Here is a 17,214-nt window from a genome sequence, read left to right on the forward strand (position 1 = left end):
TGTGAGGACCTGAACTGAGATTTCCAAATGGGCAGGAGCAATGGTAAAGCAAACCCAAGCATGTGGGTAGTGGTGAATACAGCATCAGGTAGATCCCCAAACATCAGTGGGGATCTTACCCAGTTACCCAGTAACTGGTGAGTTCCAAGCCCAATGAGACACCTGTCTAAAAGTAAATACCAGCTAGAGACAGCTCAGCAGCTAAGAGCCCTGGCTGCTCTTCCAGAGGACGTAGGTACCCACGAGGCACCTCATAACCTTCTGCAACTGCAGCTTCAGGGAATCTGACACTTGCTTCTGGCTTCCCGAGGCACCGGGCATGCACACGGTGTACAGACACACATGCAGCCAAATACCCATAAAGAAAGCAAAATAGTAAAGATAATAAAATGGAGCCAGAAGGAAGACACGTGTACATACATGAACATAGACACACTATCACACATGTACATACATGAACATACACACACTATCACACATGTACATACATGAACATACACACACTATCACACATGTACATACATGAACATACACACACTATCACACATGTACATACATGAACATACACACACTATCACACATGTACTACACAAATACCCTCCCACACATGAAAAAGAAGAAACTGATACTCTTAACCTTCAACAAAATCTCAGCCAGGGAACCAATCACATGCAGGGCTCCATCTTTCTTCCTGGGGTCAAAGTTCGGGTCTGTTAGTATCTGATAACAGAACGCCATCATTTTTGGCAATACCTAAAGAAAAAGAAGAATCCATTTCAATCTGCATGAATCTCCATCTTATCACCACCATGTTAAGTATGAGCATTTTCCCATTTAATTGTCAAAATTAAAACTATTTTATTGTATTTTACTCATCAACTATAAGCTCAAGAAAAAGTATCAAAGATACCTCAACGTTTTACTTGAATAACAACAACAAAACTATTTTAAGTGACAGGTTATAAGTAATAATGATATACATCTTCAAATGCTGGGGACATATTAGAGTATCTAATCAATACAAACCATGTTTCAGATTTAAATTACAAAGAACAACTGTGTACCTCTTTCCTTTTCTTTGCAGCTGTATACAAGAGGGTCTGGGCCGCTGTGGTGGGTGAAGCATAATCTTCAAAAATATCTAAAATGTCAAAAGGAATTTTCTCAGTAAAAGCATAACTCCTTATTATACAGATTTTAAACCTGACTGGTGGTTTTCAGACTAAAGATGTTAAGGTCATGGTCCCAGGACTTTCATGCATAATTTATATTTTTAGCATGTTTAGCAAAGACCATGTGCTACTTTTCAGGAGATAAGATTAAAGAAAACCAGTATACCTCAGGTATCTATTTCCCTGAACCCAGGAAAAGTATTTCGTGTCTACTAAAATACAGCAAAAACTTATCAGGGAGCCCTATGTATGTGCCAGGCACCAGGCTCTAGGGACGCAGAGATCAAATGTGGAAGCTTACATGGCAGACGCAGAGATTACCTGGATGTACCTCAGCAGGCAGGCTGAGAGGACAGATGTGAAAGGGTTAGGAGACAGGGGCTAACACAGGAAAACCCACCTGGCCCACCTCTGGTAAGTAACAAGAAAGAAGCAACCAGTAAGTGAGGGAGAAAGACACCCATGGGACTCAAAAGACAAAAGCTTCAAGCAGAAGAAACAGCAAGGAATGAGTTCTAAGGAGGGCCTGGCGCTTAGCAGCAATCAGTGGATGATATGTCGAATGCCGAGGTTCTTACATACCACTTAACACCATAAACACCTGCACGATTTCACAACAAGCCGTTTCACTAAAGAATCTGAAAGTTTAAATATCATCCTGTGTGGGGTGACCCAGTCACAAAGGAACGCACATGCTACGCTCACTGATAAGTGGATAAAAGCTCGGAATACACACGATACAACTCGCATGGGTATGAAGCTCAAGAAGAAGGAAGACCAAAGTGTGGATGCTTCAGTTCTTCTTAGAAGGGGGGACAAAATAGTCACAGGAGGTAGAAGGTGGGAGGAACTTGGGAGGAAGGAAGGAGGGGGAAGGGAAAGGGGGAGAAGGACAAGGTATGGGAGAAGACAGGGATGATATACAGAGCGTCAGGAAATTGAACAAAGTTGTGTAGCAATGGGGGATGGAGAACTGGGGTAGTCACCAGAAAGCCCCAGATACCAGCAAAGCAAGAGGCTCCCAGGACCCAAAGGGAATGAGATTAGCTGAAATTCCCAACAAAGGGGAGAGAGAACCTGTAGAGACCATATCCGGAGGTTAGGCAAGCCTCCAGATGAAGGACTGGGCCACCTACTCATCTCCAAACTTTTAACCCAAATTGCTCCTGTCTAAAGGAAATACGGGGACAAAGTGTGGAACAGAGACTGAAGGAAAGGTCATCCAGAGACTGCCCCACCTGGGGACCCAGCCCATATACAGACACCAAACCCAGACACTATTGCTGATGCCAAGAAGTGCTTGCTGACAGGAGCCTGACAGAGCTGCCTCCTGGGAGGCTCTGCCAGAACCTGACAAATACAGATGTGGATGCTCGCAGCCAACCATTGAACTGAGCATAGGAATCCCAATGGAGGAGTTAGGGAAAGGACTGAAGGAGCTGAAGGAATTTGCAACCAAATATCAACAACATCAACCAACCAGACCCCCCAGAGCTCCCAGGGACTCAGTGTCCCAGTGTACAGGAATGCCAGAGCGGTGAGGTGAGAGTGGGTAAGTGGGCGGGGAGCACCCTCGTAGAAGCAGGGGAAGGGGGTAGAGGTTTTGCAGAGGATAAATCAGGAAAGGGGATAACATTTGAAATGTAAATAAATAAAATATTCAATAAAAAAAAGGATCTGAAAACTTGCCAGTGGTGGTGACGGCAGTGCACACCCTTAATCCCAGTCTACTCAAGAAGCAGAGGCAGGTGGATCTCTGAATTTGAGGCCAGTCTGGTCTACGAAGTGAGTTCCAGGACAGTCAGGGCTACACAGAGAAACCCTGTCTCCAAACCATGGTGTGTATATGCACACACGCACGCAAGCACACACACACACGCACGCACGCACGCACGCACGCACGCACGCACGCACACACACACACAGAGACAGACAGACAGACACACATGCACACACACAAACATATGCACACCACACACGCACGCACGCACACGTGTGCACACACACGCACGCACACACACAGAGACAGACACACACACACGCACACACACGCACAGAGACAGACAGACAGACACGCGCACACACACACGCACACGCACACGATTACTTCATGTTGAGTACTATACTACAGCCTTACACTAGGACTCCAGTTCCTTGCTCAGTTTCACAATACTGTTATCTTATTCTGCTCACAGCTAACACCACTGCATCTTACAGAGGCTGAGTCGCAGATGCATATGGAGGCAAGCTTCGGACACTCACCTTCAGGCTTCCACAATAAAGAAGCCAAAGCTCAGGTCAGCTTTTACCAAATCCAAAAACATTATTCTTTGGAATTGGTACAAATCTGATTACAGAGTATGATAATAATCACATGTTAATCTTAATCAATATATTTAGTAATAAATGCCATAATTTTCTCCACTGTGATCATCTGAAAACACAGTGCCTATATCAAATGACTAGAAGAACCACTCAATCATGACTGGAGAAAATGACTAAGGGAAAGGCTCAATTACTATATGTGTGTGAGATTTTTGCCTTCATGCATGTCTGTAATGCCCCGTTCATGCCTGGTATCTGTAAAAGCCAGAAGATGGTGTCAAATCCCTAGAATTGGAGTTACAGACAATTGTAGGCCGCTGTGTGGGTGCTGGAAATCAAACCTGAATCCTCTGGAGAAGCAGCCGGTGCTCTTAACTGCTGAACCATCTCTCCAGCCCCAGGTGGTGAAATTTGTAAATACCCATTATAGCAGGAAGGCTGAGAGCAAGCACGAAAGGGCTTTGTTTTTATTATTGTATTATAGTATGAAGATGCCAAAGCTATTAGGTGTTATATTAAAAAGAGATACCATTTAACCAAAACAAATAATGACGTAAATAATGTTAGGTTTATGAAAGTTAAGTAAATTCACTGTATACCACAAAACCAAACAGGTGCTAGGTAAGAAGTTGGGCACAGTGGCACACGCATATAACCCCAGTAGTGGTGAGGAGGCGGTGGCTAGATTGCTGCAAGTTCAAGGTGAGCCTGAGAAAAAGAGAGTCTTACTCACAAAGTCAAAAGAAAAAAAAGGACTATAGAGATGGCTAAGTAGTTAAGATGGGGCTGAAGATGGCTGAACGGTTAAGATGGGGATGGAGGGTTAAGAGCATGTGTTGCTCTTCCAGGAGGCCCAAGTCCACCTCCCAGCACCTACATCAGGCAGCTCACGAGCACCAATAACTCAGCTCTAAGGAATCTAACACTTTTCTGGATTCCTTGGGTACCCACGCATACACGGTGCATGTGTATATGTGCATACACACACACACACACACACACACACACACACACACACACACACACCTCTAAAAAGTGTTAACTTTTTGGAGGTTAGCTCAGTGTAGACTACTTACCTAGCGTGCATGAAGGCTTAACTTCAATCCCCAGCATACCTTGCCAGGTAGGATGGCCAATAAATAAATGCAGCACTCAGAAAGCTGAGTCAGGAGAGCTGCCAGGAGTGTGAGACCAGCCTACTAGATACCGAGTGAGGCCCCACTCAAAAAAACTTAAGAAGAAGGAAGAATGTCTTCATTCTCCTGTCAAAGCCAACAAGGAAAGGTGCAGACAGAAGGAAGAGAGGAAGAAAGGGAAGCAAATCCTGCACAGAACAATGACTTCTCAATGGAAAAGGCACAGTGGAGAAAGAACAGATGGTGGGTGTTCCGCCTGCAAATCAAAGCATGCTAAGCTCTGTAACTCGGGTGCCCATGATGCGGGCCCAGTCAGGAGCTAAACGCTGGAACCTAAGACACCTAACTTGACAAGGGAAACCATTTTCTAACACGTCTATCTCAGTTCAAAACTGCAATCTTTATTTCAATAGTACCGAAGGCTGACTAGTGCCAATTAAGAACAGGAGAATATAGAAACTGAGGACAGAAAAAAAAAGAATGGGAAGTAAAGCAAATAAATATGGTAACATTGTGGCTGTCACATATCTCTGCTATGCGATGGATACAGACTTATACATAATAACATCTCCAACAAGGTTTTACCCAGAGAAAGGGGAGTCGTTATCAGGCAGCCTGCTCAGTTCAACAGCCTCTGGAAAGATCCAAGCCCAAGAGATCCCCAGAGGAACCTGGTGGCATAAACTAAGCCAATGAAAGAAATCCTATTGTGATGGAATATGTAATCCAAAGGGGTGGGAGGGTGGGGATAAACCAAGCTGAGGTGCTCCTAAAGTGTGTAGAAATTAAAATTCTCCCAGAATATGAGTGCAGTGTGGTAACACAGAAGAGAAGGTGGTCCCTCCATTTCAGCCACACAGCCTGTGTAGCAAACCACTTGGCAAAGACCTTAGCTCTGACAGAAAAGATGGATAAAGCTACCTTCATCTCCCTCACCCAGAGGCATCAAGCTCCTTGGTGCAAAATGACATCAACTTTTCAGGATTTCATAGCTCATCGTGAAGGGCAGAACTGCCTTGAAATATAAATTTAGTTGCATTTACACATGCAGGAAGTGCTGAGGGAGACTTGTCTCAATTACCGAATTTCACCCTGATGTACTCGTACGGGTCTTCTTGCCACAGCTCTTCATCCTCGTCTTTGTAACACATCACGGAAAAAATGACGTCTTCAGAGATTTTCTAAGACGAGAAACAAATGAGACAATTGGATACAGGCCATTCCTACAAGACACATGACAGTTTTTCCCGTTACAGTGATCCTTCTGGGCCTGCATTCACACCCAGAGGGCCCAAGAGCTGAAGACTCAGAAAGACTGAACTCTCGGAAACTGGAGGCTAGAAGCAGAAAAGGAGAGTTAAACGATGCGCCTTGAAGTAAAGATAGGAACGGCAGAACTTGCAGAACTTCGGTAACAAACCCAACAGTAAACACACCATGACTTTTAGGGGAAGGAAAATGCCAGCAGGGTTACATTTTCTATGATGTTTCTCATTGTGAAAATGTTCCATGTGTCCATGTTAGCCCTGAGCATCAACACATCAACAACATTGTATCTTTTCTGCTTCTGTTTCCAAAACGCTAGTACTCTACTCCACCACTGGGAAGTTCCCTAAGCAGCCCAGGAACAGCAGCTAAGCTCAAGCAGGGCCCTGTGCAACTACTCACAAAAGAACAGGGCCAGCGCTAGAGACAGGGCTAGGTGCTCTTCCAGAGGACTCAGGTTCTATTCCCAACACCCACATGGTGGTTCGTAACCATCTGTAACTCGAGTTCTAGGGGATGCAAAGACTTTCTGGTCTCTTTGGGCACCGGGCATACACATGATGCACAGATAAGCGTACAGCAAAACACCACACACACAAAATAAGTGAATCTTTAAAAAAGGTTATCCGACTGGAGAGATGGCTCAGTGGTTAAGAGCACTGAACTGCTCTTCCAGAGGTCCTGAGTTCAATTCCTAGCAACCACGTGGTGGCTCACAACCATCTGTAATGGGATCAGATGCCCTAGTCTGGTGTGTCTAAAGACAGCTACAGTGTACTCACGTACATAAATAAATAAATAATTTTTTAAAAAAATTTATCACTTGGTTGAAACTCAGTCTAGAGGCTAGTATTTTCCTGAAAGTTTCTATGTGAAAGCCGCATAAAAATAAGGTCAAAGGAAAAGACACTATTTCAGGTCATCCTTAGACTTACAGGGATTAAACTGAACAAAATGAAAACAGTATCTCTCCTAATTGCAGCTATTTGATCATAGTAGGCAAATAGTTATACAGAGTCCACAGCTCGCAAACTTAAAATATGCTACACATGTAAGACAAATATTCAGATAAAGCTAACAAAAGCTGAGTGTGGTAATAAATATAATCCTAGCATTCAGAAGGTGGAAGGAGAAAAATGGTGAGTGCAAAGCCAGATACCAACATAAATAATTTAAGAACAAGGGACTGAGATGTAGCTTAGTCGATAGACTGCTTGCTTGCCCAGCATGCATGAGGCTCCTGAAACCCTTGGTTCAATCCCCCTTCATTCCATAAACCAGACATGGCAGGTATCTGTGGTCTATGCCTGTAATCTCAACCTTTAGAAGGTAGGGACAGAGGATCAGAAGTCCAGGGTCATCCACTATTATGCAGAAGTTCAATGTCAGTCTGGGCTACTGTCTCGAAAAGACAGAAAGAACTTTAAGCATGGCATGAATTAATCCCAGCACTCAGGAGGCAGAGGCAGGTGGATCTCTGTGAGTTCAAAGCCAGCCTAGTTTATATAGTGAATTCCAGGACAGTCTTGTCTCAAAAGAAAAAAAATAATTTACACCAAGAACTCAGTTTATTGGAAGTGGAGATTCACTTTTTAATGTCTTCAAACTACCCAGTTATTTATATGCAAATAATATATATATATATTATTGGTCTATCATATACCATCTGGTTTCTTCAGTTATTACAAATAATGGTGCTAAATTATATCTTTGAAAAAAGTTATTAATAAAAAGAGGGTTAGCCATTAAAAACATAGTTCAAAACATTTTAATAAAAATTGTTAATAAAAAATAAAAATAATAAAGCTGTTTTTAATAAAAACAAAACTTCAACTTCTGCTAAAGAACTGAGTCCAAGAAAGGAAGGAAGGAAGTTAAGAAGGAAGACAGGCTGACTGGCCTTTTCAAACACATCCACAAGAAAAAAGTCATTTATCAGACTTCATCTTCTGCAAAGTACCCTTTGTAAAGCCCTACTGGCAGCTTTTAAAATGTTTTCACACAAGACTCAAATAAACAGTATGATCTGCCTTAGCAGAACAGAAACTAAGACCAAATAAACGACTGAAGGAACCGACTCCAGCCTTCCGACTCACAGACCTCAAGTCTACTCCTCAGATGCTCAAACTCTGCAAGCCCTTTATAATGCAAGGCTGTACGTGTTAGAAATTATTGCTAGTGGAAACCAAGAGTAAATATGAACACGAGACTGAACAATACCGACCTTGTCTAGAAAAACCGACAACCAACAGTGGTGAGCCACCGCCGCCACTGACCTGCATGTGTGGCTTCATCTGTTTCCACGTCACTGCATGGACAACCCCTTGGTTCAGGTAGTTGAGAGCTTGCTGAAGAACACGGGGCGCTATATACTCTTTCTGTCGGTATTGGTCTAAAATTTTTAGTAGTACCTATAGGGAAATAGGTGGGGGTTGAGAGGGAGGAACACAAAACAATTACAGGTTAAAGAGGAAAAAAGTGTTTATGGTTATGGCATAAAATACTATAGAGATAGCGAGCTGTGCCAGCAGATTTGGGGGAGACAATGTGAGAATACTCATGCACTTGTTCTTTGCAAGTTTTGAAGTTTTTAAATATTAACTAACAGCAGCTTCTCATGAGTTCATTTTCTTATGTAGAATACTGAATTTTAAGCATCTTTTCTTCTAACATATATACCACCAAACAAGTCTATTTTCCAGTTCATGGCTAGTGTGGTGGTTTGAATGAAAATGGCCTCCTATAGGCTCACAGGGAACAACACTGTTAGGAGGTGTGGCCTTGTTGAAGTGCGTGTGGTGTTGTTAAAGGAAGTATGTCACTGGGGGGTGGCTTTTGAGGTCTTAGATGCTCAAGCCGAGCCCCGTGTCACTCTCTCTTCCTGCTGCCTGCTGATCCAGATGTAGAGCTCTCAGCTACCTCTCCGGTACTGTTTGCCTGCATATGCTGCCATGCTGCTCACCACAGAGAATGAACTAAACCTCTGAAGTGTTTGTTGGCTTTTGTTTTGGTTTGTTTATGAGGGGTGGAGCTGCTCTGTTCTTTGTTTCTTTGAGGCCTAGCTGTTCTGGAACTGACTCTGTGGACCAAGCTGGCCTCCTGAGTGCTGGGATTAAAGGCAAGTGTCACTATAGCCCAGCTAAACTCTGAATTGCAAGCTGGCCCCATTGTAACTGTTTTCCTTTATAAGAGTTGCTACGGCCATAGTATCTCTTCACAGCAATAAAACCCTAATCAAGACAGCTAGCTTCTTCAATTTTCAAAAAAATTAAAGATTCGACTGAGTAAACATTTCAAAACAAATTACACAGCAGCACATGTTCAAATAGCACCAAAGCTTAGACCTTACTCAGAATATAAACATTATTCTAGAAATAGTACTAGTTTAGGCAATTATTCTTTCAAGTAATTAAATTAGATCCCGTAGTTAGCCTCTACACCAAAATAAATTCCAGACAGTAACAAATTAAAAGAATCTCTAAAGCATGGAGTTGCTAGGAGAAAAATGTGGGATATTTATATTATAATCTCAGGCTACCAACAATCTCGGTAACATAACACAAAGTTGACTTTTCTTATGGGCTGGTTATAATCTTGTTTATAAGAAAAAACCTTGAAGCAGCTGTGGCTGGCTCCAGGGCCTTCAGAGACAGCACAGGGCTCCTGCCTCCCACTTCCTGGTCTGTGTCACTTTATGTGTCAAGCTTACAAGTGCTAAACCTTTCAAAATATGGACAAAATTTATAAAAATATCAATGTTATACAAGGTGCCTAAAATCTAGGTTATAAAATTGTCTGAAGTCCTACTACCACCTAGGTGGTGACACCTGCTGCAAAGGTAGCTGAATGGTTTTTATTGAACAACTGCTGGGACTCAAAGTGGAGGAGATTCAAGATAGCAGCAGACAACAAATTCCTAGCAAGGAAACTATTTTTAAATATCAGAAGCATATGTCTTAGGTAACAATTCTGGCAAAGACACACAGATATGGCTGTTTGTTTGTTTGTTTGTTTGTTGTTTGAGACAGGGTTTCTCTGTGTTGCTTGGCTTCCTGGAACTCCCTCTGTAGACGAGCCTGGCCTTGAACTCACAGAGACCTGACTACCTCTCCCTCTTGAATGCTGGGATTAAAGGTATGTGTCACCACCACTCGGGCAATTATTTTTTAATAAAATAGTATATGCATGTGTATATACATGCATATGTACATATATATACATACATTTGTATATACATGCATGCTTAAAACCAGAAAATTCTAAACAGAGTTCAAGTGATATCAATGTCAAGACACTTATTGGAGTTTAATAGCAGCAGAAAAGAGCCAAAGACACAACTGATCAGGCTGCTGTCTGCTCTGAATAGCTGAAGAGATAATTTTACCTATTGTTTACTAATTATCCCAATAGAGTATCTCAAGAACAACATATTAAAGTACTTTTCAGAAACCATTTCACCTTAAGTCACCCTTGAAAGACTTAATTTCACATTACTGAGAGAACTGTGAAAAATCTATAAACACCTGTATCGTTGATGCCTTGACTTATGTCTGATTGAGCAAACTTGGCTTCCCTACAAGGGTCCTGACACAGCTAATTACTAATTATTAATTCCCTTTAAAAAAAAAAACAAAGCAAGCGTATCATGATTCATTTAGCAGTATTTGATGATCCAATGACCAGTCCACTTGTCCTTTGCAAGTTTTGAAGTTTAACAGCAGCTTCTCACGAGTTCCTCATTTTCTTATGTGGAATAAATACTCCAACTTCCTTGAACGTGTGTACGTTTTTACCTGAGAGTCTTCACTAAGACCTAAGCTTGACTATTTGTTTTAAACTTTTTATTGATTCTTTGTGAATTTCACATCATGCCCTGTTGGGGGGATGGTTTAACTTTTACAATGCACCCCAATTCCACTCATCTTCCCATCGCTTCATATCTGCCCTCCACCCTGCATCCACCCCACAAAAAAAGGCAAAAAAAAGCAAAATCTTGCCGTGGAACTGCAGTGTGTCACAGGGTGCCACACAGTATATTCTTTTGTCTACACATCTTTACTCGCAAATACTCATTGCAGAGTCACTGGTCTGGTTCGAGGCCTCTGGTTTCTACTACACCATCAATATTGGATCCTCACTGGGGTTCTTCTCTGATATCCCTGTGTCATGGAGATCCTGCAGCTTCGACCTGCAGGACTGGCCCCTTCACATACTCCACATACCCCATCATAGATGGGGTAGATGCTGGGGTAACTACACTTGAAAGAGATTTATTCAGACGGTATAAATCTTTGAATAAATAAGGCAAAGCTCAGAGAAATAAGACATAAAAAGGCAGAGAGTCCAACACTGGCAAGGTCTACATCATCATCCGAGGCTTCCTTCCAAGTCTCGGGGTCAGGAAGGGCAGCCCTGCAGACGCAGATGGAGAATACAAGATTCTCGAGCTGGCTGTCCTGTGGCAGACTCCCGAGGCTTCTTTTAGGTATGCGATGAAATACCATGCTAGCAATTTACTTTGAAACAGATAGAAATAGCACTCAGTAATAACCATTCTTCTACTTTAAAAGCATGAGTTTATTACCTGCTGAATTCCCACTGCATAGGTTTTCAAAAAAAATTCAGAAAATTCGAAGTACTCTTTTGTGACATTTCCTGGACTTCCATACCTTAAAATTCAAAGAGGAGACATCTAAGTACTGTGACATTTAAAAACAAAGCATGCTTACTATTTAAAACGCAGATATTGAGAGATATATTCTACCGAGTCATAAAACTAACACTTTCTCTTTTCCCACAAGATACAATAGGAATCAAGAGGAACTCTTAGGACTCTAGAGCACAGTTAATATTTTCGAAGGAAACTTCTAACTTCTAAACCAATTAACTCCTTCCTAGGAGGTATTAAATGTTACACCTGACACGTTTTTCCATAAAAGTCTCCAAGTGCACCGTCTTGCATAATTTCTAGATTTGTCCACGTTTTGCACAGAGTAGAACAGAGCTAAGGGCTGAACAACTCTGTTATGACCTCTGGGGCAGGAGGCACTGCCTGCTTTAAGCAGCTGGTAAAACTTTGTCCTCGGTGGGTTTTGTGCTTCGGTTTTGGATTGTACGAGACAGCATCTCCTATAGTTCAGGTTGGCTCCCAACTCATTAAGTAGCCGAGAATGACTTTAAACTCCTGACCCTCTTCCCTCCACTTCCCTGAGGCTCAGAAGCATGCATCAGTACGCCTAGCTACTCTCCGTGGTTTTAAAGATAGAGGACAATACGATATTTTGTGTGACATTAGGGGGCCACTCAACTCTAGTACACCTAACACCAAGATGGCAACTGCAACATCGCTGCTATAGTAAGTGGAGCAATACCGTTCAAAGAGACGAGTGACAATATGCAGGGCCCACTTCTTACACTTCCACCACACCAGCTCCGGCCGGTCATCCTCGTCTATTTGAAGAGTCTCCTAAGAGCAGAGAAGCATCCAGGTCAGATTTCTGCCTAAGAACACTTATAAAAACAGCATAAAGTTTAGTATAGATTGAATCACAGCTATACACTGTAAACTTACTCTTACAAGGAGCTCGTTAAGAATTAAGTAAGTTAAGCCTATCTTCCCTGGCCAGTGTTGGTGCTCACACCATCTCCAACAGAAACAAAACACAAGCGCCAAGTCACCTGACCGATTCTGAGAGGATGAGAGGTTCTGAGTTTTGATGTGGGCAACAGTAACAAGACTGTTGTCAAAAATAACTCAACTGTTTGTTGTTTATATGGGCACACTGAAACTTGGAATACTTTGTTTCAAATACAGACAATGAAGAAGATAGGAACAAAGTGTGAGAGATGCTGGCACTTAAATATCTAAGCAAAAGATACACACACAAAAAAGAATGGAGGGCATTTTCAGGACAACCCAAGTTCTTAAAATACAAAGGTTAACTTGACAAACAAAAGAGACACTACTGTTGCCACTGCAGATCACAATGGGCTACTTTCACCTGAAAAATGGTGGCTTAGCACCCTGCCGTGTACACTTGCAGCACACTCAGGCAGTGTTTATTAAAGTATATGCCTGAGCCGTTTCTGTCTTGCAAGATCTGCCGGAAGCCAACGCTTTCAGGAAGCAATCACTCGGCCACTGAGGCCCACCCCCTCTAAGCACCTAACTACATTCTTAGAGTTAAGAGCTTAATCATTAAAACTACCCGGATATCCAGCAATGAAGCACTCAGTTAAAATGACAGTATGAAAACAGTCAAGGGCCTGCTGGGCTCAGTAGGTAAAGGTATTTATACTGACCTTGATGACCGGAGTTTGATCCCCAAGATCCACACGGTTGAAAGAGAGAACCACAAGTGTCCTCTGACCTCTACACATATACCATGGTGTACACACACACACACGAACACTATTAATTATGTATGACAGTATTTTATAAGTTAGTATGATAATAGGTTTCTGTTTTTGTTTTTTAATTGCAGACCAGACACTGAATTAGCATTAAGTACTCCATCCAATACATTTGCAGGCTTTCCTCGGAGTTCCGACTCACCGGAGGGACCGTCCTATCGATGATGGTCCGAAAGATCTCCATCCACGTAGTCATGGTCTGGTGATTCACCAGCTGAAGGGGCAGTGCGTACTAGAAAACAGAGCAGCAGTAGACAGTGATTCCCCCCGCCCATAAAAGTCAGCATTTTATACCTTCTGGTATAATATTTGAGCAAGAAAACAGCAACTCCTGATTCAACCTAAAATTTAACCTTAAAGAATCCTTCACCAAATATGTATTTTTGGTGGGTAGGAGGCAACACGGTCTCACATATCACAGGTTAGCCTAAAACTCACCCAAAAGGATGACCCTGAACTCCTGATCTTCCTGCCTCCAGTTCCTGAGGACTGAAATTACAGATGTATGCTACCATACCTGGTTTTATGTAGCACAGGGGATTGAACCCAGGGTTTCATGTATCAAGGAAAGCACTCTAACACCTGAGCTACCTTCCCTGCCCTGTCTGGTTGGATATGTTTTGTGTTGCAGGATATTTCATCACACTGTGAACCCCAAGCTTATGCTATTTACTAAAAAAAAAAAAAACCAAAAAACATTTCTAGTTGTAGTGTTCCTTTGGCTGGAATACAGACACACCATTAAGCCCAAACAATGAAGATAAAGTTAGTTTGTAGAAGGAAGTACCCATGTGAGGTCTGATTGAGAGGCAGACAAAGTGACGAATCAGAGAAAGATTTGACAGAATAGAATATGTCCAACTTTCAAGAAAACAGAGAGGAAAGGGAAGCTAATTAAAAGAGCAGCAGAAAGAGAGGAGGCAGTTTTGCCAGGAGACCTATGGAGAGACAGGCTATGGTGAAAGAACAAGCCAGAGAATGAGAAGGAGCAGAAGTTCAGAACAGATTGCCAGGAGGCCAAGCAAAGCAATTTAGTCAGAAGCTGAGAGAAGCAAGAGTGAATCAGTCAGCTTGGAGGGGAGGGTGAACCAGAACAGCTGAATAAACCAGAAAGAAAAGGGTGAGCTTATGCAGCAGTAAATCTCAGAGGCTGAAAACATTCTAGGTCTAGGTAAGATGTACAGAGGCTAGAATCTTCCAGGACCAGGCCTAGGTGAGCAGACTGAGGCAATAAGCCTCAGAGATGACAATTACTACACACAAATAAAAGTTACATTTACAATTTTGAAACAGAGTCTCTTGTAGCCGAAGCTGGCATCAAATATGCTATGGAGCCAAAGACAGCCGTGAAATCTTAATCTTCCCATCTCTACTCTGAAAATACTACGGCTACAAGAATTTACAAACCACACCTGTTTTTGACATAAGAATCTTTTAAATTTAGAAATATACATGTCTTTGGCTGTTTCTCTGGTCTACCATTAAAAAAGAAAGATTTAATATCAATAAATCTCTCTTACTTCCCATACATTTTGGGCTATTTTTACAACTTGCCTCTGGGTGTACCAAACTTTTAATTACAAGCACTTTGGTGAAAATCTTCACCTCACTAAATTACACATGAAGCTCTTTTTCAATCCCCATCTTCTACTTTGTGGCCCGACCCCACTGTGACTATAGCTCAGACTTCCATCTCCTCTGCTGTGCCCTGAGCTGCAGGGGCTGCCTCCATGCCCGCTGTTCTACTGTCCCTAGCTAGGTGCTAGTGACTGTCACCCCAAAAGAGACATCACTGCTGTCTCACCAGGCTCTCACTCCAGCTGGGAGAACGTGTATGCAGGGGTGGGGATGGCAAATAGTGAAGAAGGGAGAGAGGTGGCTACCTTTCTGAGAAAGGTCACAAAAAGGTCACACTTTATTCTAAATGCCTCCTGGGAGAGAGGCATTTGGGCTTGAACTCAGGTCCAGAGGAGGTACAAGCAGGGGGTTAGGCAGAAAACAGTGAACCCTGTAGTATGTGTGAAAGCCTCTACACAGATAATTGCTACTTAAGACAAAGTCAACCTCACTGAATTAGATATTGGAGAGCAGTTCGTCTGGACTGTCTGCGTCCCAGCCAGTCGATTCTAATTCTCTCCAACATGGTGACAGTTTCACTTCTCCAGTCAGTTCTTTTCTTTTTTAAATTTTGCCTCAACAGAGAAGCACATTACCATATTAATATATTACAGGTTACCAAAACAGTTACAAGATGTTAGAATGGTTCATCTTCTGGTTTTGTCTTTTTATGTTTAAGAGACTTTTCTTCCCGTGTTAGTTAGCCAAGTCTATAAAGAATCCACAGAAAGCTCATGTCACCAGCCTTCGTGTTACCGACCAGTGCTTGGCTGTTTTCCCTGCTGGGGGAGATCTCTAATACTAACTCTAGAAGAGAGCCCATGCAAGCTTTCTTCCCAAAACCTTCAGAAAATGTGGAAGAATATATTTCTCTGATAGTCTACTTTCTTCTCTCTTGTGAGATCTGCTTCTTTCCATCTATCCTGAAAAAGAAAAAGTCTTTAAAAAAAAAAAAAAACTTCCTTTATGAAAAGCTGATGAAGCCAGGCAAGGTGGCTGCACCTTAGTCCCACCACTCAGGAGGCAAAGGCAGGCAGATCTCTGTAAGAGGCCAGCCTGGTATCTGATCTACACGGTGAGCTCTGGGACAGCCAGGAGTAAACAGAGATCAGTCTCAAAAATAAAATAAAATAAAAGTAATATATATATATATATATGACAGAGGACTTAACTCCAACTGTATACTGTAGCAATACTAGAATAGTCCAAAGATGCCCAAGTCAAAGTGAAGGGCATATCCCAGCTCTAGCTCAAATAAACCAAACGCATATCACAAGGAATTATCAAGAGAGCACAGAACAGAGTTTTTTGGTTTTTTTTGGTTTTTTTCGGAGCTGGGGACCGAACCCAGGGCCTTGCGCTCGCTAGGCAAGCGCTCTACCGCTGAGCTAAATCCCCAACCCCCAGAACAGAGTTTTAATCCATTCACATTTAGGCCAACCCCAATTCATCGTCCCAGGCTGAAATCATTTACTCAAGTTTTTAAGTAATCAATGTTAAATATTCTCAAATTTTAAAGACATTCCATCTCTGTCTTCTAATTATTTTTTAAATTACCACAGTAGTAGCTCTTATAGCATAAGTCAAAGGAAATGTGTGGATAGCATAAAGGCCAAGTGCACACAGACAAGCAGGGGAGAAGCCGGGGAAAGTTAAATACACAGCTGATCTCGCCAATGAGAAAAGACATTGGCTGTGTCTTCTGGAATGCTGGGGGAAATGTAGTTTACAACCTGGTGGTCTTTTGCTACCTGTAGGGCCAGGCTCTACTCACAACCCCAGAATATTATGTTTGCTTATCCCAGACTTTTTCCCCTAAAGCCGTGAGCTTTACTCCAGGCCATGAGACACTCTTGTGAGACGTGTCATTTGTACAACAGCCTAAGTGATTCCTATGTTACCTTAGGGCTGGGCATTATGTTTACCTCGATGAAGCCAGAAGTACTTTGTAAAAAGCCCCAGTGTAAATATACCTTAAGGTTTGTCATACTCATCGGCCTGAATCAATTGCTATCTGAATACTCTTTCCAAAATTGCGCTGTGCTTAAATATGGCTAAAGGAAAATGATCTGGGTCAGATTCCCAAAAGTCTCAGCCTAGCACTAGTCACCAAAATCAGGCTAATCTGGGTTTCACTCTTACCTCCTCCCTCTGATGGTTTTTGACTGCCAGCTATAAAGCCTGCAGTGACCCTCCTCCACAGAGCCATGAAATCTGTGTTGGCTAACATTTGGCTGAAGAACAGAAAAGGCCATCAATGTGATCTCCCATGAAGGAGGACCCTA

At 42.4% G+C, this 17,214-nt stretch overlaps 1 protein-coding gene across 2 annotated transcripts in view; it reads right to left on the reverse strand.

Moving 5' to 3' along the window:
- The window catches only part of Ipo8 (importin 8), a 59,177-nt gene that overhangs the window by 26,797 nt on the left and 15,166 nt on the right, over positions 1-17,214 (reverse strand). For both annotated transcript variants that reach the window (XM_032905445.1, XM_032905444.1), the window contains exons 6-12: positions 13,455-13,544; positions 12,271-12,365; positions 11,484-11,568; positions 8,176-8,310; positions 5,715-5,814; positions 1,065-1,141; positions 637-753 (exon numbers count right to left, since the gene is read on the reverse strand). In XM_032905445.1, the coding sequence (XP_032761336.1) occupies positions 637-753; positions 1,065-1,141; positions 5,715-5,814; positions 8,176-8,310; positions 11,484-11,568; positions 12,271-12,365; positions 13,455-13,544 (699 nt within the window). The remainder of the gene's footprint in view (positions 1-636; positions 754-1,064; positions 1,142-5,714; positions 5,815-8,175; positions 8,311-11,483; positions 11,569-12,270; positions 12,366-13,454; positions 13,545-17,214) is intronic.

The sequence above is a fragment of the Rattus rattus genome, chromosome 6, assembly GCF_011064425.1.
Source record: "Rattus rattus isolate New Zealand chromosome 6, Rrattus_CSIRO_v1, whole genome shotgun sequence".
Lineage (NCBI taxonomy): Eukaryota > Metazoa > Chordata > Mammalia > Rodentia > Muridae > Rattus > Rattus rattus.